The following is a 22,440-nucleotide window of genomic DNA, read 5'->3' on the forward strand; positions in this document are numbered from 1 at the left end:
CACTTGGTCCCGGGTCTTGCACCGACCGGGCGCTACTTTGTCGCGGGTCTTGCGCCAATGCCTCTTTGCCACCGACCTTCTCTAGGCAAGTCGCGACTCTATAGCGTCTGGAGCACAAGTCGGGACTCCATGGAGGCCCCTAACGCAAGACGCGACGGAGTCGCTGAGCGAGTCTTGCGGAGCCACCACTTGGTCCCGGGTCTTGCACCGACCGGGCGCTACTTTGTCGCGGGTCTTGCGCCAATGCCTCTTTGCCACCGACCTTCTCTAGGCAAGTCGCGACTCTATAGCGTCTGGAGCACAAGTCGGGACTCCATGGAGGCCCCTAACGCAAGACGCGACGGAGTCGCGGGGCGGGTCTTGCGGAGCAACCACTTGGTCCCGGGTCTTGCACCGACCGGGCGCTACTTTGTCGCGGGTCTTGCGCCAATGCCTCTTTGCCACCGACCTTCTCTAGGCAAGTCACGACTCTATAGCCTCTGGAGCACAAGTCAAGACTCAGAAAATCAGACATAGGCATTGTCGTCATCATTGATTTGACAAAAAGCCTAGTAGTCATCATACCCTGAGCAGCGTAGGACGAAATTGTATGGGCAAGTCGCGACTCTATAGCGTCTGGAGCACAAGTCGGGACTCCATGGAGGCCCCTATCGCAAGACGCGACGGAGTCGCGGGGCGGGTCTTGCGGAGCAACCACTTGGTCCCGGGTCTTGCACCGACCGGGCGCTACTTTGTCGCGGGTCTTGCGCCAATGCCTCTTTGCCACCGACCTTCTCTAGGCAAGTCGCGACTCTATAGCGTCTGGAGCACAAGTCGGGACTCCATGGAGGCCCCTAACGCAAGTCGCGACGGAGTCGCGGGTCTTGCGGAGCCACCACTTGGTCCCGGGTCTTGCACCGACCGGGCGCTACTTTGTCGCGGGTCTTGCGCCAATGCCTCTTTGCCACCGACCTTCTCTAGGCAAGTCGCGACTCTATAGCGTCTGGAGCACAAGTCCGGACTCCATGGAGGCCCCTAACGCAAGACGCGACGGAGTCGCGGGGCGGGTCTTGCGGAGCAACCACTTGGTCCCGGGTCTTGCACCGACCGGGCGCTACTTTGTCGCGGGTCTTGCGCCAATGCCTCTTTGCCACCGACCTTCTCTAGGCAAGTCGCGACTCTATAGCGTCTGGAGCACAAGTCGGGACTCCATGGAGGCCCCTAACGCAAGACGCGACGGAGTCGCTGAGCGAGTCTTGCGGAGCCACCACTTGGTCCCGGGTCTTGCACCGACCGGGCGCTACTTTGTCGCGGGTCTTGCGCCAATGCCTCTTTGCCACCGACCTTCTCTAGGCAAGTCGCGACTCTATAGCGTCTGGAGCACAAGTCGGGACTCCATGGAGGCCCCTAACGCAAGACGCGACGGAGTCGCGGGGCGGGTCTTGCGGAGCAACCACTTGGTCCCGGGTCTTGCACCGACCGGGCGCTACTTTGTCGCGGGTCTTGCGCCAATGCCTCTTTGCCACCGACCTTCTCTAGGCAAGTCGCGACTCTATAGCGTCTGGAGCACAAGTCGGGACTCCATGGAGGCCCCTAACGCAAGACGCGACGGAGTCGCGGGGCGGGTCTTGCGGAGCAACCACTTGGTCCCGGGTCTTGCACCGACCGGGCGCTACTTTGTCGCGGGTCTTGCGCCAATGCCTCTTTGCCACCGACCTTCTCTAGGCAAGTCGCTACTCTATAGCGTCTGGAGCACAAGTCGGGACTCCATGGAGGCCCCTAACGCAAGACGCGACGGAGTCGCTGAGCGAGTCTTGCGGAGCCACCACTTGGTCCCGGGTCTTGCACCGACCGGGCGCTACTTTGTCGCGGGTCTTGCGCCAATGCCTCTTTGCCACCGACCTTCTCTAGGCAAGTCACGACTCTATAGCCTCTGGAGCACAAGTCAAGACTCAGAAAATCAGACATAGGCATTGTCGTCATCATTGATTTGACAAAAAGCCTAGTAGTCATCATACCCTGAGCAGCGTAGGACGAAATTGTATGGGCAAGTCGCGACTCTATAGCGTCTGGAGCACAAGTCGGGACTCCATGGAGGCCCCTAACGCAAGACGCGACGGAGTCGCGGGGCGGGTCTTGCGGAGCCACCACTTGGTCCCGGGTCTTGCACCGACCGGGCGCTACTTTGTCGCGGGTCTTGCGCCAATGCCTCTTTGCCACCGACCTTCTCTAGGCAAGTCGCGACTCTATAGCGTCTGGAGCACAAGTCGGGACTCCATGGCGACTTGCATTAGGAGCCTCTATGTAGTCACGACTTGTGCTTGATAGGCTATAGAGTCGCGACTTGCGTAGCGAAGGTCCGTGGCGACCAGGCCCAAGACATGATGACCACAAATTCCTTGTGATGAACAAGTCCTGTCGACAAGAAGTCCTGGCCCGTGGCGACCAGGCCCAAGACATGATGACCACGAATTCCTTGTGATGAAGAAGTCCTGACGACAAGAAGTCCTGGCCCGTGACAAAGAGGCCACTCGCGCAAGACCCGAGACAAAGTAGCGACTCGTGCAGGACCCGTGACAAAGTGGTGGCTCCGTAAGACCCTCGACTCCGTTGCGACTTGCGTTAGAAGCCTCTATGTAGCCACGACTTGTGCCTGAGACGCTATAGAGTTGCGACTTGCGTAGAGAAGGTCCGTGGCGACTAGGCCCAAGACATGATGGCTACGAATTCCTTGTGATGTCGAAGTCCTGATGACAAAAAGTTTGGCCAGGACTTCTTGTCGTCAGGACTTCTTCATCACAAGGAATTCGTGGCCATCATGTCTTGGGCCTGGTCGCCACAGACCTCCTCTACGCAAGTCGCGACTCCATAGCGTCTCAAGCACAAGTCGTGACTACATAGAGGCTCCTAACGCAAGTCGCAACGGAGTCGCGGGTCTTACGGAGCCACCACTTTGTCACGGGTCTTGCACGAGTCACTACTTTGTCAGGGGTCTTACGCGAGTGGCCTCTTCGTCACGGGCCAGGACTTCTTGTCGTCAGGACTTCTTCATCACAAGGAATTCGTGGTCATCATGTCTTGGGCCTGGTCGTCACGGGCCAGGACTTCTTGTCGTCAGGACTTGGTCATCACAAGGAATTCGTGGTCATCATGTCTTGGGCCTGGTCGCCGCGGACCTTCGCTACGCAAGTCGCGACTCTATAGCCTCTCAAGCACAAGTCGGGACTCCATGGAGGCCCCTAACGCAAGTCGCGACGGAGTCGCGGGTCTTGCGGAGCCACCACTTGGTCCCGGGTCTTGCACCGACCGGGCGCTACTTTGTCGCGGGTCTTGCGCCAATGCCTCTTTGCCACCGACCTTCTCTAGGCAAGTCGCGACTCTATAGCGTCTGGAGCACAAGTCGGGACTCCATGGAGGCCCCTAACGCAAGACGCGACGGAGTCGCTGAGCGAGTCTTGCGGAGCCACCACTTGGTCCCGGGTCTTGCACCGACCGGGCGCTACTTTGTCGCGGGTCTTGCGCCAATGCCTCTTTGCCACCGACCTTCTCTAGGCAAGTCGCGACTCTATAGCGTCTGGAGCACAAGTCGGGACTCCATGGAGGCCCCTAACGCAAGTCGCGACGGAGTCGCGGGTCTTGCGGAGCCACCACTTGGTCCCGGGTCTTGCACCGACCGGGCGCTACTTTGTCGCGGGTCTTGCGCCAATGCCTCTTTGCCACCGACCTTCTCTAGGCAAGTCGCGACTCTATAGCGTCTGGAGCACAAGTCGGGACACCATGGAGGCCCCTAACGCAAGACGCGACGGAGTCGCGGGGCGGGTCTTGCGGAGCAACCACTTGGTCCCGGGTCTTGCACCGACCGGGCGCTACTTTGTCGCGGGTCTTGCGCCAATGCCTCTTTGCCACCGACCTTCTCTAGGCAAGTCGCGACTCTATAGCGTCTGGAGCACAAGTCGGGACTCCATGGAGGCCCCTAACGCAAGTCGCGACGGAGTCGCGGGTCTTGCGGAGCCACCACTTGGTCCCGGGTCTTGCACCGACCGGGCGCTACTTTGTCGCGGGTCTTGCGCCAATGCCTCTTTGCCACCGACCTTCTCTAGGCAAGTCGCGACTCTATAGCGTCTGGAGCACAAGTCGGGACTCCATGGAGGCCCCTAACGCAAGACGCGACGGAGTCGCGGGGCGGGTCTTGCGGAGCAACCACTTGGTCCCGGGTCTTGCACCGACCGGGCGCTACTTTGTCGCGGGTCTTGCGCCAATGCCTCTTTGCCACCGACCTTCTCTAGGCAAGTCGCGACTCTATAGCGTCTGGAGCACAAGTCGGGACTCCATGGAGGCCCCTAACGCAAGACGCGACGGAGTCGCTGAGCGAGTCTTGCGGAGCCACCACTTGGTCCCGGGTCTTGCACCGACCGGGCGCTACTTTGTCGCGGGTCTTGCGCCAATGCCTCTTTGCCACCGACCTTCTCTAGGCAAGTCGCGACTCTATAGCGTCTGGAGCACAAGTCGGGACTCCATGGAGGCCCCTAACGCAAGACGCGACGGAGTCGCGGGGCGGGTCTTGCGGAGCAACCACTTGGTCCCGGGTCTTGCACCGACCGGGCGCTACTTTGTCGCGGGTCTTGCGCCAATGCCTCTTTGCCACCGACCTTCTCTAGGCAAGTCGCGACTCTATAGCGTCTGGAGCACAAGTCGGGACTCCATGGAGGCCCCTAACGCAAGACGCGACGGAGTCGCTGAGCGAGTCTTGCGTAGCAACCACTTGGTCCCGGGTCTTGCACCGACCGGGCGCTACTTTGTCGCGGGTCTTGCGCCAATGCCTCTTTGCCACCGACCTTCTCTAGGCAAGTCGCGACTCTATAGCGTCTGGAGCACAAGTCGGGACTCCATGGAGGCCCCTAACGCAAGTCGCGACGGAGTCGCGGGTCTTGCGGAGCCACCACTTGGTCCCGGGTCTTGCACCGACCGGGCGCTACTTTGTCGCGGGTCTTGCGCCAATGCCTCTTTGCCACCGACCTTCTCTAGGCAAGTCGCGACTCTATAGTGTCTGGAGCACAAGTCGGGACTCCATGGAGGCCCCTAACGCAAGACGCGACGGAGTCGCGGGGCGGGTCTTGCGGAGCAACCACTTGGTCCCGGGTCTTGCACCGACCGGGCGCTACTTTGTCGCGGGTCTTGCGCCAATGCCTCTTTGCCACCGACCTTCTCTAGGCAAGTCGCGACTCTATAGCGTCTGGAGCACAAGTCGGGACTCCATGGAGGCCCCTAACGCAAGACGCGACGGAGTCGCTGAGCGAGTCTTGCGGAGCAACCACTTGGTCCCGGGTCTTGCACCGACCGGGCGCTACTTTGTCGCGGGTCTTGCGCCAATGCCTCTTTGCCACCGACCTTCTCTAGGCAAGTCGCGACTCTATAGCGTCTGGAGCACAAGTCGGGACTCCATGGAGGCCCCTAACGCAAGTCGCGACGGAGTCGCGGGTCTTGCGGAGCCACCACTTGGTCCCGGGTCTTGCACCGACCGGGCGCTACTTTGTCGCGGGTCTTGCGCCAATGCCTCTTTGCCACCGACCTTCTCTAGGCAAGTCGCGACTCTATAGCGTCTGGAGCACAAGTCGGGACACCATGGAGGCCCCTAACGCAAGACGCGACGGAGTCGCGGGGCGGGTCTTGCGGAGCAACCACTTGGTCCCGGGTCTTGCACCGACCGGGCGCTACTTTGTCGCGGGTCTTGCGCCAATGCCTCTTTGCCACCGACCTTCTCTAGGCAAGTCGCGACTCTATAGCGTCTGGAGCACAAGTCGGGACTCCATGGAGGCCCCTAACGCAAGTCGCGACGGAGTCGCAGGTCTTGCGGAGCCACCACTTGGTCCCGGGTCTTGCACCGACCGGGCGCTACTTTGTCGCGGGTCTTGCGCCAATGCCTCTTTGCCACCGACCTTCTCTAGGCAAGTCGCGACTCTATAGCGTCTGGAGCACAAGTCGGGACTCCATGGAGGCCCCTAACGCAAGACGCGACGGAGTCGCGGGGCGGGTCTTGCGGAGCAACCACTTGGTCCCGGGTCTTGCACCGACCGGGCGCTACTTTGTCGGGGGTCTTGCGCCAATGCCTCTTTGCCACCGACCTTCTCTAGGCAAGTCGCGACTCTATAGCGTCTGGAGCACAAGTCGGGACTCCATGGAGGCCCCTAACGCAAGACGCGACGGAGTCGCTGAGCGAGTCTTGCGGAGCAACCACTTGGTCCCGGGTCTTGCACCGACCGGGCGCTACTTTGTCGCGGGTCTTGCGCCAATGCCTCTTTGCCACCGACCTTCTCTAGGCAAGTCGCGACTCTATAGCGTCTGGAGCACAAGTCGGGACTCCATGGAGGCCCCTAACGCAAGTCGCGACGGAGTCGCGGGTCTTGCGGAGCAACCACTTGGTCCCGGGTCTTGCACCGACCGGGCGCTACTTTGTCGCGGGTCTTGCGCCAATGCCTCTTTGCCACCGACCTTCTCTAGGCAAGTCGCGACTCTATAGCGTCTGGAGCACAAGTCGGGACTCCATGGAGGCCCCTAACGCAAGACGCGACGGAGTCGCTGAGCGAGTCTTGCGGAGCCACCACTTGGTCCCGGGTCTTGCACCGACCGGGCGCTACTTTGTCGCGGGTCTTGCGCCAATGCCTCTTTGCCACCGACCTTCTCTAGGCAAGTCGCGACTCTATAGCGTCTGGAGCACAAGTCGGGACTCCATGGAGGCCCCTAACGCAAGACGCGACGGAGTCGCTGAGCGAGTCTTGCGGAGCCACCACTTGGTCCCGGGTCTTGCACCGACCGGGCGCTACTTTGTCGCGGGTCTTGCGCCAATGCCTCTTTGCCACCGACCTTCTCTAGGCAAGTCGCGACTCTATAGCGTCTGGAGCACAAGTCGGGACTCCATGGAGGCCCCTAACGCAAGACGCGACGGAGTCGCGGGGCGGGTCTTGCGGAGCAACCACTTGGTCCCGGGTCTTGCACCGACCGGGCGCTACTTTGTCGCGGGTCTTGCGCCAATGCCTCTTTGCCACCGACCTTCTCTAGGCAAGTCACGACTCTATAGCCTCTGGAGCACAAGTCAAGACTCAGAAAATCAGACATAGGCATTGTCGTCATCATTGATTTGACAAAAAGCCTAGTAGTCATCATACCCTGAGCAGCGTAGGACGAAATTGTATGGGCAAGTCGCGACTCTATAGCGTCTGGAGCACAAGTCGGGACTCCATGGAGGCCCCTATCGCAAGACGCGACGGAGTCGCGGGGCGGGTCTTGCGGAGCAACCACTTGGTCCCGGGTCTTGCACCGACCGGGCGCTACTTTGTCGCGGGTCTTGCGCCAATGCCTCTTTGCCACCGACCTTCTCTAGGCAAGTCGCGACTCTATAGCGTCTGGAGCACAAGTCGGGACTCCATGGAGGCCCCTAACGCAAGTCGCGACGGAGTCGCGGGTCTTGCGGAGCCACCACTTGGTCCCGGGTCTTGCACCGACCGGGCGCTACTTTGTCGCGGGTCTTGCGCCAATGCCTCTTTGCCACCGACCTTCTCTAGGCAAGTCGCGACTCTATAGCGTCTGGAGCACAAGTCGGGACACCATGGAGGCCCCTAACGCAAGACGCGACGGAGTCGCGGGGCGGGTCTTGCGGAGCAACCACTTGGTCCCGGGTCTTGCACCGACCGGGCGCTACTTTGTCGCGGGTCTTGCGCCAATGCCTCTTTGCCACCGACCTTCTCTAGGCAAGTCGCGACTCTATAGCGTCTGGAGCACAAGTCGGGACTCCATGGAGGCCCCTAACGCAAGTCGCGACGGAGTCGCGGGTCTTGCGGAGCCACCACTTGGTCCCGGGTCTTGCACCGACCGGGCGCTACTTTGTCGCGGGTCTTGCGCCAATGCCTCTTTGCCACCGACCTTCTCTAGGCAAGTCGCGACTCTATAGCGTCTGGAGCACAAGTCGGGACTCCATGGAGGCCCCTAACGCAAGACGCGACGGAGTCGCGGGGCGGGTCTTGCGGAGCAACCACTTGGTCCCGGGTCTTGCACCGACCGGGCGCTACTTTGTCGCGGGTCTTGCGCCAATGCCTCTTTGCCACCGACCTTCTCTAGGCAAGTCGCGACTCTATAGCGTCTGGAGCACAAGTCGGGACTCCATGGAGGCCCCTAACGCAAGACGCGACGGAGTCGCTGAGCGAGTCTTGCGGAGCCACCACTTGGTCCCGGGTCTTGCACCGACCGGGCGCTACTTTGTCGCGGGTCTTGCGCCAATGCCTCTTTGCCACCGACCTTCTCTAGGCAAGTCGCGACTCTATAGCGTCTGGAGCACAAGTCGGGACTCCATGGAGGCCCCTAACGCAAGACGCGACGGAGTCGCGGGGCGGGTCTTGCGGAGCAACCACTTGGTCCCGGGTCTTGCACCGACCGGGCGCTACTTTGTCGCGGGTCTTGCGCCAATGCCTCTTTGCCACCGACCTTCTCTAGGCAAGTCGCGACTCTATAGCGTCTGGAGCACAAGTCGGGACTCCATGGAGGCCCCTAACGCAAGACGCGACGGAGTCGCTGAGCGAGTCTTGCGGAGCAACCACTTGGTCCCGGGTCTTGCACCGACCGGGCGCTACTTTGTCGCGGGTCTTGCGCCAATGCCTCTTTGCCACCGACCTTCTCTAGGCAAGTCGCGACTCTATAGCGTCTGGAGCACAAGTCGGGACTCCATGGAGGCCCCTAACGCAAGTCGCGACGGAGTCGCGGGTCTTGCGGAGCCACCACTTGGTCCCGGGTCTTGCACCGACCGGGCGCTACTTTGTCGCGGGTCTTGCGCCAATGCCTCTTTGCCACCGACCTTCTCTAGGCAAGTCGCGACTCTATAGCGTCTGGAGCACAAGTCGGGACACCATGGAGGCCCCTAACGCAAGACGCGACGGAGTCGCGGGGCGGGTCTTGCGGAGCAACCACTTGGTCCCGGGTCTTGCACCGACCGGGCGCTACTTTGTCGCGGGTCTTGCGCCAATGCCTCTTTGCCACCGACCTTCTCTAGGCAAGTCGCGACTCTATAGCGTCTGGAGCACAAGTCGGGACTCCATGGAGGCCCCTAACGCAAGTCGCGACGGAGTCGCGGGTCTTGCGGAGCCACCACTTGGTCCCGGGTCTTGCACCGACCGGGCGCTACTTTGTCGCGGGTCTTGCGCCAATGCCTCTTTGCCACCGACCTTCTCTAGGCAAGTCGCGACTCTATAGCGTCTGGAGCACAAGTCGGGACTCCATGGAGGCCCCTAACGCAAGACGCGACGGAGTCGCGGGGCGGGTCTTGCGGAGCAACCACTTGGTCCCGGGTCTTGCACCGACCGGGCGCTACTTTGTCGCGGGTCTTGCGCCAATGCCTCTTTGCCACCGACCTTCTCTAGGCAAGTCGCGACTCTATAGCGTCTGGAGCACAAGTCGGGACTCCATGGAGGCCCCTAACGCAAGACGCGACGGAGTCGCTGAGCGAGTCTTGCGGAGCCACCACTTGGTCCCGGGTCTTGCACCGACCGGGCGCTACTTTGTCGCGGGTCTTGCGCCAATGCCTCTTTGCCACCGACCTTCTCTAGGCAAGTCGCGACTCTATAGCGTCTGGAGCACAAGTCGGGACTCCATGGAGGCCCCTAACGCAAGACGCGACGGAGTCGCGGGGCGGGTCTTGCGGAGCAACCACTTGGTCCCGGGTCTTGCACCGACCGGGCGCTACTTTGTCGCGGGTCTTGCGCCAATGCCTCTTTGCCACCGACCTTCTCTAGGCAAGTCGCGACTCTATAGCGTCTGGAGCACAAGTCGGGACTCCATGGAGGCCCCTAACGCAAGACGCGACGGAGTCGCTGAGCGAGTCTTGCGGAGCAACCACTTGGTCCCGGGTCTTGCACCGACCGGGCGCTACTTTGTCGCGGGTCTTGCGCCAATGCCTCTTTGCCACCGACCTTCTCTAGGCAAGTCGCGACTCTATAGCGTCTGGAGCACAAGTCGGGACTCCATGGAGGCCCCTAACGCAAGTCGCGACGGAGTCGCGGGTCTTGCGGAGCCACCACTTGGTCCCGGGTCTTGCACCGACCGGGCGCTACTTTGTCGCGGGTCTTGCGCCAATGCCTCTTTGCCACCGACCTTCTCTAGGCAAGTCGCGACTCTATAGCGTCTGGAGCACAAGTCGGGACTCCATGGAGGCCCCTAACGCAAGACGCGACGGAGTCGCGGGGCGGGTCTTGCGGAGCAACCACTTGGTCCCGGGTCTTGCACCGACCGGGCGCTACTTTGTCGCGGGTCTTGCGCCAATGCCTCTTTGCCACCGACCTTCTCTAGGCAAGTCGCGACTCTATAGCGTCTGGAGCACAAGTCGGGACTCCATGGAGGCCCCTAACGCAAGACGCGACGGAGTCGCTGAGCGAGTCTTGCGGAGCAACCACTTGGTCCCGGGTCTTGCACCGACCGGGCGCTACTTTGTCGCGGGTCTTGCGCCAATGCCTCTTTGCCACCGACCTTCTCTAGGCAAGTCGCGACTCTATAGCGTCTGGAGCACAAGTCGGGACTCCATGGAGGCCCCTAACGCAAGTCGCGACGGAGTCGCGGGTCTTGCGGAGCCACCACTTGGTCCCGGGTCTTGCACCGACCGGGCGCTACTTTGTCGCGGGTCTTGCGCCAATGCCTCTTTGCCACCGACCTTCTCTAGGCAAGTCGCGACTCTATAGCGTCTGGAGCACAAGTCGGGACTCCATGGAGGCCCCTAACGCAAGACGCGACGGAGTCGCTGAGCGAGTCTTGCGGAGCAACCACTTGGTCCCGGGTCTTGCACCGACCGGGCGCTACTTTGTCGCGGGTCTTGCGCCAATGCCTCTTTGCCACCGACCTTCTCTAGGCAAGTCGCGACTCTATAGCGTCTGGAGCACAAGTCGGGACTCCATGGAGGCCCCTAACGCAAGTCGCGACGGAGTCGCGGGTCTTGCGGAGCCACCACTTGGTCCCGGGTCTTGCACCGACCGGGCGCTACTTTGTCGCGGGTCTTGCGCCAATGCCTCTTTGCCACCGACCTTCTCTAGGCAAGTCGCGACTCTATAGCGTCTGGAGCACAAGTCGGGACTCTATGGAGGCCCCTAACGCAAGACGCGACGGAGTCGCGGGCCTTGCGGAGCCACCACTTGGTCCCGGGTCTTGCACCGACCGGGCGCTACTTTGTCGCAGGTCTTGCGCGAGTTTTCTCTTCATCACGTGCTTGGACTTCTTGTCTTCAGGACTTCTTCATCACAAGGAATTCGTGGTCATCATGTCTTGGGCCTGGTCGCCACGGACCTCCTGGCCCGTGACAGAGAGGCGACTCGTGCAAGACCCGTGACAAAGTGGTGGCTCCGCAACACCCGGGACTCCATGGCGACTTGCATTAGGAGCCTCTATGTAGTCACGACTTGTGCTTGAGAGGCTATAGAGTCGCGACTTGCGTAGAGAAGGTCCGTGGCGACCAGGCCCAAGACATGATGACCACGAATTCCTTGTGATGAACAAGTCCTGACGACAAGAAGTCCTGGCCCGTGACGACCAGGCCCAAGACATGATGACCACGAATTCCTTGTGATGAAGAAGTCTGGACGACAAGAAGTCCTGGCCCGTGACGAAGAGGCCATTCGCACAAGACCCGTGACAAAGTAGCGACTCGTGCAAGACCCGTGACAAAGTGGTGGCTCCGCAAGACCCGCGACTCCGTTGCAACTTGCGTTAGAAGCCTCTATGTAGCCACGACTTGTGCCTGAGACGCTATAGAGTCGCTACTTGCGTAGAGAAGGTCCGTGGCGACCAGGCCCAAGACATGATGACCACGAATTCCTTGTGATGAAGAAGTCCTGACGACAAGAAGTCCTGGCCCGTGACAAAGAGGCCACTCGCGCAAGACCCGAGACAAAGTAGCGACTCGTGCAGGACCCGTGACAAAGTGGTGGCTCCGCAAGACCCGCGACTCCGTTGCGACTTGCGTTAGAAGCCTCTATGTAGCCACGACTTGTGCCTGAGACGCTATAGAGTTGCGACTTGCGTAGAGAAGGTCCGTGGCGACCAGGCCCAAGACATGATGACCACGAATTCCTTGTGATGTCGAAGTCCTGATGACAAAAAGTTTGGCCAGGACTTCTTGTCGTCAGGACTTCTTCATCACAAGGAATTCGTGGCCATCATGTCTTGGGCCTGGTCGCCACAGACCTCCTCTACGCAAGTCGCGACTCCATAGCGTCTCAAGCACAAGTCGTGACTACATAGAGGCTCCTAACACAAGTCGCAACGGAGTCGCGGGTCTTCCGGAGCCACCACTTTGTCATGGGTCTTGCACGAGTCACTACTTTGTCAGGGGTCTTACGCGAGTGGCCTCTTCGTCACGGGCCAGGACTTCTTGTCGTCAGGACTTCTTCATCACAAGGAATTCGTGGTCATCATGTCTTGGGCCTGGTCGCCACGGACCTTCTCTACGCAAGTAGCGACTCTATAGCGTCTCAGGCACAAGTCGTGGCTACATAGAGGCTTCTAACGCAAGTTGCAACGGAGTCGCGGGTCTTGCGGAGCCACCACTTTGTCACGGGTCTTGCACGAGTCGCTACTTTGTCACGGGTCTTGTGCGAATGGCCTCTTCGTCACGGGCCAGGACTTCTTATCGTCCGGACTTCTTCATCACAAGGAATTCGTGGTCATCATGTCTTGGGCCTGGTCGTCACGGGCCAGGACTTCTTGTCGTCAGGACTTGGTCATCACAAGGAATTCGTGGTCATCATGTCTTGGGCCTGGTCGCCACGGACCTTCGCTACGCAAGTCGCGACTCTATAGCCTCTCAAGCACAAGTCGTGACTACATAGAGGCTCCTAACACAAGTCGCAACGGAGCCGCGGGTCTTGCGGAGCCACCACTTTGTCACGGGTCTTGCACGATTCACTACTTTGTCACGGGTCTTGCGCGAATGGCCTCTTCGTCACAGGTCTTCACAGTTCGCCACTTCATCGGAACTGTAGCGCTTCGTCATTGTCAGGACTTCTTCGTTATTATGTTATCGCCCTGGTCTTCACGTAGCATCTCTTGTACGAGTCACGACTCCTCGAGGTCTCTAGCGCGAGATTTTGAAATATTGTCTCTCAACCATGGTGAATTTTCTTTGAATGTGGACTTTTATTGCTGATGGACCTAGACTGGGATCGCAAACCGCTGGAAGAAGAGGAGGAAGAACTTCAACAAGACTATTTTGTCAAAGGATTTTTTTTTTTTTTTTTTTCTAGTTTTTTCTTGCCATAAAGAATTAGTGTAAATGTTTTTTTCTATTGCGTCTCTAACAGGGACCAATGATCTGTTAACCAATTAAAAATGAATGACATTTAGCTTTTTCTACAAACAAATATAGGATTATTAATTTCTCTCTCCTATTTTAGGTAACATTTCTCTTAAACAACACTCCTGCAACAAGACATTTAATGATGCTGGGCATCAGCAATAAATCCAAAGCTTGTGACTACCCAACCATGAAGGAATGTAGAGTAAAGTCGCTTTGTTCGGATGGGAACCTCAGCGGCATCATTTTCACAGCACATCCTCTCACCTGAATAATAATAGAGTTCTTCACAACCGCCAATTACCTGGAAGTAACTACCTTTTGGATCCACAACCATAAAACTACCATACAACAAAGGCATAAGAAAGAGCACACCAAATCAGTTTTTTTTTTCTGTTGGCACACACAATGACAAAAACCAAAACTGAACTAAATTAAGCACTGAAAAACCATCGGAACGTTTAGATTATGCAATGTTTGAGAACAAAAACAAATTAACTTATTCGGATAAGCTTCTGTGAGTTTTTTTCAGTTTAATTTTTATTACTCCTCACATTTATGTATTTTGAAAAATGTTTCATGAATAAAAGACACTTATACTCATTCGTAACACATTCAATTAGAGCACAAAGGCAACAGTCATTATGACTGTCATTATGAAATTTATTTGGCATTTCAAAAAATAATAATAACATATTACTTGACATAACTCACTAGACAAAAACATGTCCTTACCTGTACGGCACCCTCTTTGTGTTCCATTAGTCGCCTGGCCCGCTTTACCTCGACTCTTATACTCTGACAGCATTTACTTTGGCCCACAGTGTCAAACTCCACCTCTTGTGTGAATGGGAATAGGGGGTGGGGAACCAATGAGGGGCTCCATCAAGTTTTTTTCTGAAGGAGAAAAAAGCATGTACAGGTTAGAATTTTGAGCTTTCATCATGGTGATTTTTGTCATACCTAAAAATATTTTAACTAATAAACCAGATAACAATACAAAAGTGCATGTAGTTGTCAACGTATGCATAATTTAAGTATTTACTTGCCTTAAGATTTGATACACAAATATTAATATGGAATGGTTATAAATATATCTATTAATTAAGAGAATCTAAGAGGACAAACACCACAGAACCCCCAGGTAGTCCACTGTTTTAAGATGGCTGCCTGTTACTAACGGTGGCGACTCCGACTTTTCACATCTATTTAAATGGTTAAAATTGCCTTTCCGCTGATACTTCCGTATGTCTCTATGCTTCGGATCCCCAACGTTAAACGCTGTTCTTCGTGACGAGGTACAATTCAAAACATCACTACATGTCCGGCGTCATTTCTAAACACATGACACAGATCCAGCGTGTTATGAATTCAATTATTTTATTCAAATGTGTTCTTTTTCTGCAACGAGATAAAGTAACTCGAGTCTTTTAGTCCTTTGCTTGGCTTTCCAGTGTCAGCAATTGTGTCATTTATTTTGGCTGTCCAAATTATTTAAACCCAAACTTTTGCAGGAAAAAACACTAATACTGCATAAAACTGCACTACATGGTTTCAACAATGTGGCTAATGTTATCCAAAGGCCATGCTGTAGACTTTAGACTCTGACACAAACAATTTACGTGAGTTACGTAAATTATCGTTCGGCAGTGGTGAATGGAAGTAGACATTTTTAAATAGTTAAACAATACACTCGACCATATGTCACTTACCTTAATTGTGCCCAATTGAAAATTACAAAAATATATATAAAAAAGAGAAAAGAAAATGGCTTCCGTAAAATTTTAAAAAGTAGACCGGAGTACGTCTTAATTGCAATGCAAACCCGGTGGAAAAAAAAAAATTCTTTCATGTGCCGACTTACTTGAAAAAGACGAGAAAAGACTTAGTAAAAACACAAATAACACCACTAAAATACCACGTGAAACACTTTTACTCGAATATTTTAAAAAGTAGACCGAAGTACGTCTTAATTGCAATGTAAAACCGGTGAAAAAATATTTTTTTGATGTGCCGACTTACTCGAAAAAGACGAGAAAACACTTCGTAAAAACACAAATAACACCACTAAAAGACCACGTAAAACACTTTTACTCGAATATCTTAAAAATTAGACCGAAATACGTCTTAATTGCAATGTAAAACCGGTGAAAAAAATTTCTTTGATGTGCCGACTTATTTGAAAAAGACGACAAAACACTTCGTAAAAACACAAATAACACCACTAAAAGACCACGTAAAACACTTTTACTCGAATATTTTAAAAATTAGACCGAAATACGTCTTAATTGCAATGTAAAACCGGTGAAAAAATATTTCTTTGATGTGCCGACTTACTTGAAAAAGACGACAAAACACTTCGTAAAAACACAAATAACACCACTAAAAGAACACATGAAACACTTTTACTCGAAATATGTATTTATGTAAATTATTAGAGCTCAAATAATAGAGAAAAATTGTTAAACAACGGCAGCTAATGCCAGCGACCATTTCTAACACGACAGTAGCGTTAGCTTATTACACTTTCGGGACACAGTTATGCTTAATTAATTAAACACGGTTGTAAATATATATATATTTATATATATAAAATAAATAAGTACATATGTTTAATAGTCACTGTACCTGTCCGTTTTTCGTGTTGGTCTTTTAACATTTCTCAGCCATTTCTTCAACATGGCCCTCGGTCCACTTTTTCCCGTTTTACATCGACATAAGTCGGTCTTCTTTGTCCTTTTTTTCGCTAAAAGTCGAACACTTTGACAAAAAAAAACACCGCGTTCTTCTTTTCTTTCATTTTTTGTTTCCTAACCGAGAAAATTATATTATTAAAAGTTGTTATTCGCTTTTATAGCAGCCTAAAATATATTTACAGTAGAAGTCTCCAAAGTCCAAACTATTCTTCAAAGGGTCGCCGAACATCTGATTAATGATGTGCCCCAAAATCAGGTGCTGTTTATTTCAGCATAAACCTCATTGGTTAAATTTTGTGCGGGAGCATTTGTTTACATTTGAAAATCATCAGTAAAATGTCTGCTGTTTTCTATATTTACATAATAAAGATGTATTATGATTTCCATGTATTTATTAAATAGGGACAATACTACATATAAATTGAATTGAATATAATGATTTTATTGTTACTTTAAAAATGTAATAAAATGTAAAGTTTTCACCAAAGTGCACAAACAACAACAAAAAAGACAAATAAATGATAAGTAATAAATAACTGCCTACATTTGAAAATATATTGTTACATTCATACTATAAGTATACTATAACTAAATATGTACAGATTAGAAAATACAAATAAATGATAACATATAACATTTTTAATATAAACTACATTATTTGAAGTCTTATCTTTTTTTCTAATGCACAATGCAAAACACCATAGCAAATGAAACTACTGTCAATATTTGTTGAAATATAAAATGTATTAAGTATATAAAATATTTGTTAAAAGGGATATTTGAACTAATCTTATTAGGGCTTTCACGATCTTGTATTTTATTGAATAGTTTAGACTGGGCAACAATATGGGAAAAAATCAAGTGTTTTTTTCGAGATGTTAAGAAGTATTTTGAGTCATGATTTGTCAATTATTTTTGTTTTAGGTTTGTACTATCTTACTGGTAGAGGATGGCTGGAATTTCGACGAAGCCATTCCAAGACATAGTTGAGCCTCTAGATCCCCAAATTGCAAATCAGCTGTTTTATAACCTCTCCAACCTTAAAGATCCCAGATATGGTGAGAAATAAATAGTTACACTGGACCTTGTCCTTGGTAATATATATTGCCCACAAAATTTTGATTGCATTTAACTCATGGATGACATTTTAGGATGAACTTAAAATGTAAATCGTGTAAATCCTGTCCTTGTTCTTGTCCTTAGACCGCTTGCCATTCTCCATCCGGGTTCTCCTGGAGTCTGCGATCAGGAACTGCGATGGCTTTCTAGTAAAGCCATCCGATGTGGAAAATATCCTGAACTGGAAGCAAACCCAGAAGCAGGCGGTTGAAATCCCCTTCATGCCAGCACGTGTCATTTTACAGGACTTTACGTATGTCTAAGTATAGCTTACTAGTGTTTGGAGTTGTGTACTTTTCTCTTTGTTTTGAATTTGCCTCAATTTCTTTTAAAGCGGCGTACCTGCTGTGGTGGATTTCGCCGCCATGCGCGATGCAGTGGTGAAACTGGGCTGTGACCCCGAGAAGGTCAATCCCGTTTGTCCGGCTGATCTGGTCATTGATCATTCCATCCAAGTGGACTTCAACAAAAAGTAAAACCGTCACACACTGCGTCCCTCAGCTGTCGAGTGCGGCATTTAAATATTTTGTCTTTTACTCAGTTCTGACAGCCTTCAGAAAAATCAAAACCTGGAGTTTGAACGTAACCGGGAAAGATTTCAGTTCCTTAAGGTATACATAAAATGTCCAATGTATTATTGGGAAGCTGTCAAGTGTTTCTGTAATTTTAAATATGTGCCAAAAATTAATGATATTTCTCATCCTTCAACACCCTCTTTTTTATTTTTAGTGGGGCTCCCAAGCTTTTAGGAACATGCGCATCATTCCACCCGGTTCGGGAATCGTCCACCAAGTCAACTTGGAGTATTTGGCTCGGGTTGTGTTTAATCTCAACGGGTATTTCTACCCTGACAGCCTAGTGGGAACAGATTCCCATACTACAATGATTAATGGCCTTGGTGTTCTGGGTTGGGGTGAGTCATAATTCTCTTGAACATGAAGGTTCTAACTTTAACTCAGAATGATGTCAATATTCCCATATTTTCACGACTATAAGGCGCACTGCAATATAAGGCACACCCTCAAAGAATGACACATGGTACTTAAAACTCTGGTTTGATTTTTATATTTCTATGTTCAGGTGTAGGAGGAATTGAAGCAGAAGCCGTCATGCTGGGTCAGCCAATCAGCATGGTTCTCCCCGAAGTGGTGGGTTACAAGATGTCCGGGAGCCCCAACAAGTTCATCACCTCCACAGACATTGTTCTCACTGTCACAAAGGTAAGGAGGCCATTTTTGCTGGAGTTTTTGTCCACTGTCATAAAAAAAATGTTTTTTTGCAGCATCTACGTCAAGTGGGTGTCGTGGGGAAATTGGTGGAGTTTTTCGGTCCCAGTGTGGCCCAGCTTTCCATCGCAGACAGAGCCACCATTTCTAACATGTGCCCGGAATACGGAGCCACTGCAGCTTTCTTTCCAGTGGACGACGTCAGTCTCCAATACCTCAAGCAGACCGGTACGATTGACAATTTGTGACTGGTCGGTGAAGTTGGTGACAACCATCTTCTGCTCTATCAGGTCGAGAAGTGGAAAAAATGGAAGACATTGCAAAATACCTAAAGGCAGTGTCCATGTTCCGGGACTACAGTGACGTCTCCCAGGATCCGGATTTTAGTCAGGTCTATCCTGATGCTCAAAATAATAATAATAAATATAGAGATGACTAAAAATAAATCAATTGTATATTTGAAGGTTGTTGAGTTGGACCTCAGTACAGTGGTTCCATGCTGCAGTGGCCCTAAAAGACCTCAGGACAGAATTGCTCTTTCAGACATGAAACAAGACTTTGAAAGCTGCCTGGGTGCTAAGGTGACTTTTGTTTTTATTATTTCTATACCTTGAATTGTGGACTTGAGGAATTAATACACTTTATTTTACTGGATCATCAGCAAGGATTCAAAGGTTTCGCCGTGGCTCCAGATTCCCACAAAACCACAATCCCCTTCCATTTTGACGGCAAAGAGTACACGTTAAGCCACGGTTCGGTGGTAATTGCCGCTATCACCAGCTGCACCAATACCAGCAACCCATCTGTTATGCTTGGAGCAGGTGGGTTATTCAGTTTATTTCTTGGATTTCCTTCAAATGTCTAACTCATTCCTTGGAATTGTCTTCTAGGACTTCTGGCTAAAAAGGCCATTGAGAAGGGGCTGAATGTGAAACCTTACATCAAGACTAGCCTTTCACCTGGCAGTGGAGTGGTCACCTCTTACTTGAAGGAGAGTGGAGTGATGGACTTTCTCTCTCAGTTAGGGTAAGCTACAAAATCTTCAAGGTACTCACTAACATTTGTGGAGTAGTACAAGATAAAGTATGCTAAGATTGTGCTATTGTTAAAAAGTTGAGTCCTATTTTAGGAGTTGTTTGTTATTGTGTTGATTTCTTTTGTTTTTTTTCAGCTTTGATGTTGTTGGCTATGGTTGCATGACATGCATTGGGAACAGTGGGCCCCTCCCTGAACCAGTAGTGGACGCCATAACCCAGGTATGCGTCTTTTTTGGCAAGTGGATTTGAACGTTTTGACCATACATATTTATTTTTCACCAGGGAGATTTAGTTGCAGCGGGGGTCCTGTCCGGAAACCGAAACTTTGAAGGACGCGTTCACCCCAACACTAGAGCTAACTACCTTGCCTCCCCCCCACTTGTTATTGCTTACGCCATAGCCGGGACCGTAAAAATTGACTTTGAGTCGGACCCCATTGGTGAGTTGTGAATGTTCATAGACGAGTCCGGTCTTGAAACATTCTTTGATTACTTTTAAGATTATTTCCCTTTTTATTTTAGGCATTAATTCTGAAGGCCAAGCGGTCTTCTTGAAGGACATCTGGCCCACCCGAGAGGAGATCCAGCGGGAGGAAGCAAAGTTTGTCATTCCGTCAATGTTCCGAGAAGTCTATGAGAAAATCGAGGTTCGATTCAATTGACTTTTTACTTTGTTAACTCCTGAAAGTTCATGATAACTCTGTTTGCAGAAAGTGAACGATAAATGGAACTCTCTGCTAGCTCCTTCAGACAAGCTGTATCCTTGGGATTCATCATCAACTTATATTAAGTCTCCTCCCTTCTTTGACGGTTTGGTGAATAAAATTGAAATGTCGGGTGGGATTTTGTGCTTTAAAAAAGGCTGGCTAACTCCTCGTCCTTTGTGTTCAGACCATGGAGCTAAACGCTCCTCGGTCCATAGACGGAGCCTACGTGCTTCTGAACTTGGGGGACTCGGTAACGACTGACCACATTTCTCCTGCCGGGAACATCACCAGAAGCAGCGCTGCAGCCCGCTACCTTTCAAGTAGAGAGTGAGTGATCTAAATGGAAAGGATAAAAATCAAATACACCACATTTTTTCATTTTTCTCTTCATAATTTGACAGAGTATCCCCACGTGACTTCAACTCTTACGGCTCCCGTCGAGGTAACGATGCAGTCATGGCCCGGGGGACCTTTGCCAACATCCGCCTGTTCAACAAATTTCTTAACAAGCAAGCTCCTAAAACCATTTACCTGCCAACGGAAGAAATTGTAAGAATCCCAGTTTAAAAAATGTATAAGTGCAGAAACTACCCAGTTCTCATATAGGATATTTTCCAGACCCACCTAAGATCTCAACTGTAGGTGACATGATTAAATAATTTGCCTCTTGTTTTCAAGATGGATGTATTTGATGCTGCTCAGAAATATAATGAATCAGGAGTACCTCTTATGATTCTTGCCGGAAAGGAGTATGGGTCAGGTAGCTCCAGAGACTGGGCAGCAAAAGGTCCTTTATTACTGGTAAGAATGCGCCAGAATATGAATCTTTACTTTCCAAGTCCATTTAATAAAAATATCAACAACAACAAATAATTTTGACACCAAAATTAGAACTACAGCCACCCAACTTATGTTGTTCACCTATTCCATTTTGTTCCACAAGGGTATCAAGGCTGTTCTCGCCGAGAGCTACGAGCGGATTCATAGGAGCAACCTGGTGGGGATGGGAATAATCCCACTAGAGTATTTATCAGGAGACACCGCAGACAGTCTGGGCTTGACCGGACGAGAGCGCTACCATGTCACCATCCCTGACAGCATCAGCACCAGAATGATTGTCCCCATCACGGTACACTCACCAGTTTCATTTCATTGTTCTGCTATATAGTAGTAATACTATACTGCATTTTCTACCATTTGTTTTGGTTTGGCATTATTGTCAATGACTAGTTTATGGCACACTAATTGCTTAAATTCGTAAATTTGACCAAAAAAATGAAATCAGTATTTCAAAATGGGCAAAGTACTGCTTTTTTCCACTTTAAACTACTAGTATAAATGCTGAATATTAACAACACAAGATGCCACCCTGCAGTTCCAAATTTCACCCGAGGAGGGCGACAACGCACACTTGAACAGAAGAAAACAAACAATCCGTAGCGTTAGCTGCTATTCATATTTTAACGGCTGTTTTGGGACACCACTTTGTAGCCAGGCTCGCCTTGGCATACGTTACAACTTTTCTCTCTCTGCCTTTCTACAGCTTGACACTGGAAAAACATTTAATGTGCGGATGAGGTTCGACACGGATGTGGAGCTGGAATATTTTCAAAACGGGGGCATCTTGAACTACATGATCCGGAAGATGTCCAAACATTAACGTGCCTTGTGAATGAATCGTAATGATAGGCTGTTTAAAAACTAATTCAACTACACATTCCTGTTTAAATGTGTTACTTATAGAATTTTATGAAGGCTGATATTTCCTACATGGATTTGCTTTGTGCAATAACTGATTAATTTTTAAGATATGCTCATCGTACGAAGAATGTCACAGGGTTGAATTACGTTTTATCAAAAACTTTTCACTCTGTTGACAACTAATATCATTGTCAAATATGTTTTTTTGTGTAATTAAAAAAATGTTTGACCCTGAAAGACCAGTGTGTTATCTTAGTGTTCTAAAGACCACGTTTGAGTCACAGGAGTGGCAAATGTCAAAAATATATAAAGATAAATGAATAAATGCATGAAAATATTAATAAATATGAACAGAAATGAATATATAAATGAGAATATAACTGAATATGAAGATATATAAATAAAAGGATAACTATAAAGAGAAATAAATGACTACATCAATAAAAAAGTAAACATTTTGAAAAAAGGTCATTGACTATACAGTAACAAAATGTTGATGGCTGGGACCCAAAATGGCCGACGAGTGAGCACACTCCTACCCTTGGCTCACATTCCTCGCCGCAACATCTAGCTTCATATATAATGATATTGATTTAGTAGAACAGATGCGACGCTCTACTTGTCTGAATTAATGGTGACGTATATCCGATGCGACGTC

The 22,440-nt window shown here is 51.0% G+C and overlaps 2 protein-coding genes across 3 annotated transcripts in view; one reads left to right on the forward strand and one right to left on the reverse strand.

Moving 5' to 3' along the window:
* frem1a (Fras1 related extracellular matrix 1a) overlaps positions 1-16,200 on the reverse strand; it is a 37,101-nt gene extending 20,901 nt beyond the window's left edge. For both annotated transcript variants that reach the window (XR_013330032.1, XM_077742156.1), the window contains exons 1-2: positions 15,926-16,200; positions 14,033-14,194 (exon numbers count right to left, since the gene is read on the reverse strand). The gene's annotated coding sequence lies outside the window, so the exon portion shown is untranslated. The remainder of the gene's footprint in view (positions 1-14,032; positions 14,195-15,925) is intronic.
* On the forward strand, positions 14,449-22,019 carry aco1 (aconitase 1, soluble). The gene is made up of 21 exons (XM_077742169.1): positions 14,449-14,595; positions 16,918-17,051; positions 17,197-17,365; positions 17,447-17,584; positions 17,654-17,723; positions 17,842-18,025; positions 18,193-18,332; positions 18,395-18,566; positions 18,629-18,729; positions 18,803-18,919; positions 19,000-19,159; positions 19,229-19,364; positions 19,510-19,594; positions 19,658-19,814; positions 19,897-20,021; positions 20,085-20,189; positions 20,266-20,408; positions 20,483-20,630; positions 20,760-20,882; positions 21,025-21,210; positions 21,625-22,019. The coding sequence occupies exons 2-21, from the start codon at positions 16,943-16,945 to the stop codon at positions 21,739-21,741; spliced, it is 2,685 nt and encodes an 894-aa protein (XP_077598295.1). The 5' UTR covers positions 14,449-14,595; positions 16,918-16,942; the 3' UTR covers positions 21,742-22,019.
* The last annotated feature ends 421 nt before the right edge of the window (positions 22,020-22,440 follow it).

This window comes from Stigmatopora nigra, chromosome 20, assembly GCF_051989575.1.
Source record: "Stigmatopora nigra isolate UIUO_SnigA chromosome 20, RoL_Snig_1.1, whole genome shotgun sequence".
NCBI lineage: Eukaryota > Metazoa > Chordata > Actinopteri > Syngnathiformes > Syngnathidae > Stigmatopora > Stigmatopora nigra.

Coding starts and splice junctions, on each gene's coding strand:
- aco1 (XM_077742169.1), top strand. CDS start 16,943: ATGGCTGGAATTTCGACGAAGCCATTCCAAGACATAGTTGAGCCTCTA. Junction 17,585..17,653: donor CAAGTGGACTTCAACAAAAA/GTAAAACCGTCA, acceptor TCTTTTACTCAG/TTCTGACAGCCTTCAGAAAA. Junction 19,815..19,896: donor CTTTGAGTCGGACCCCATTG/GTGAGTTGTGAA, acceptor TTTTTATTTTAG/GCATTAATTCTGAAGGCCAA.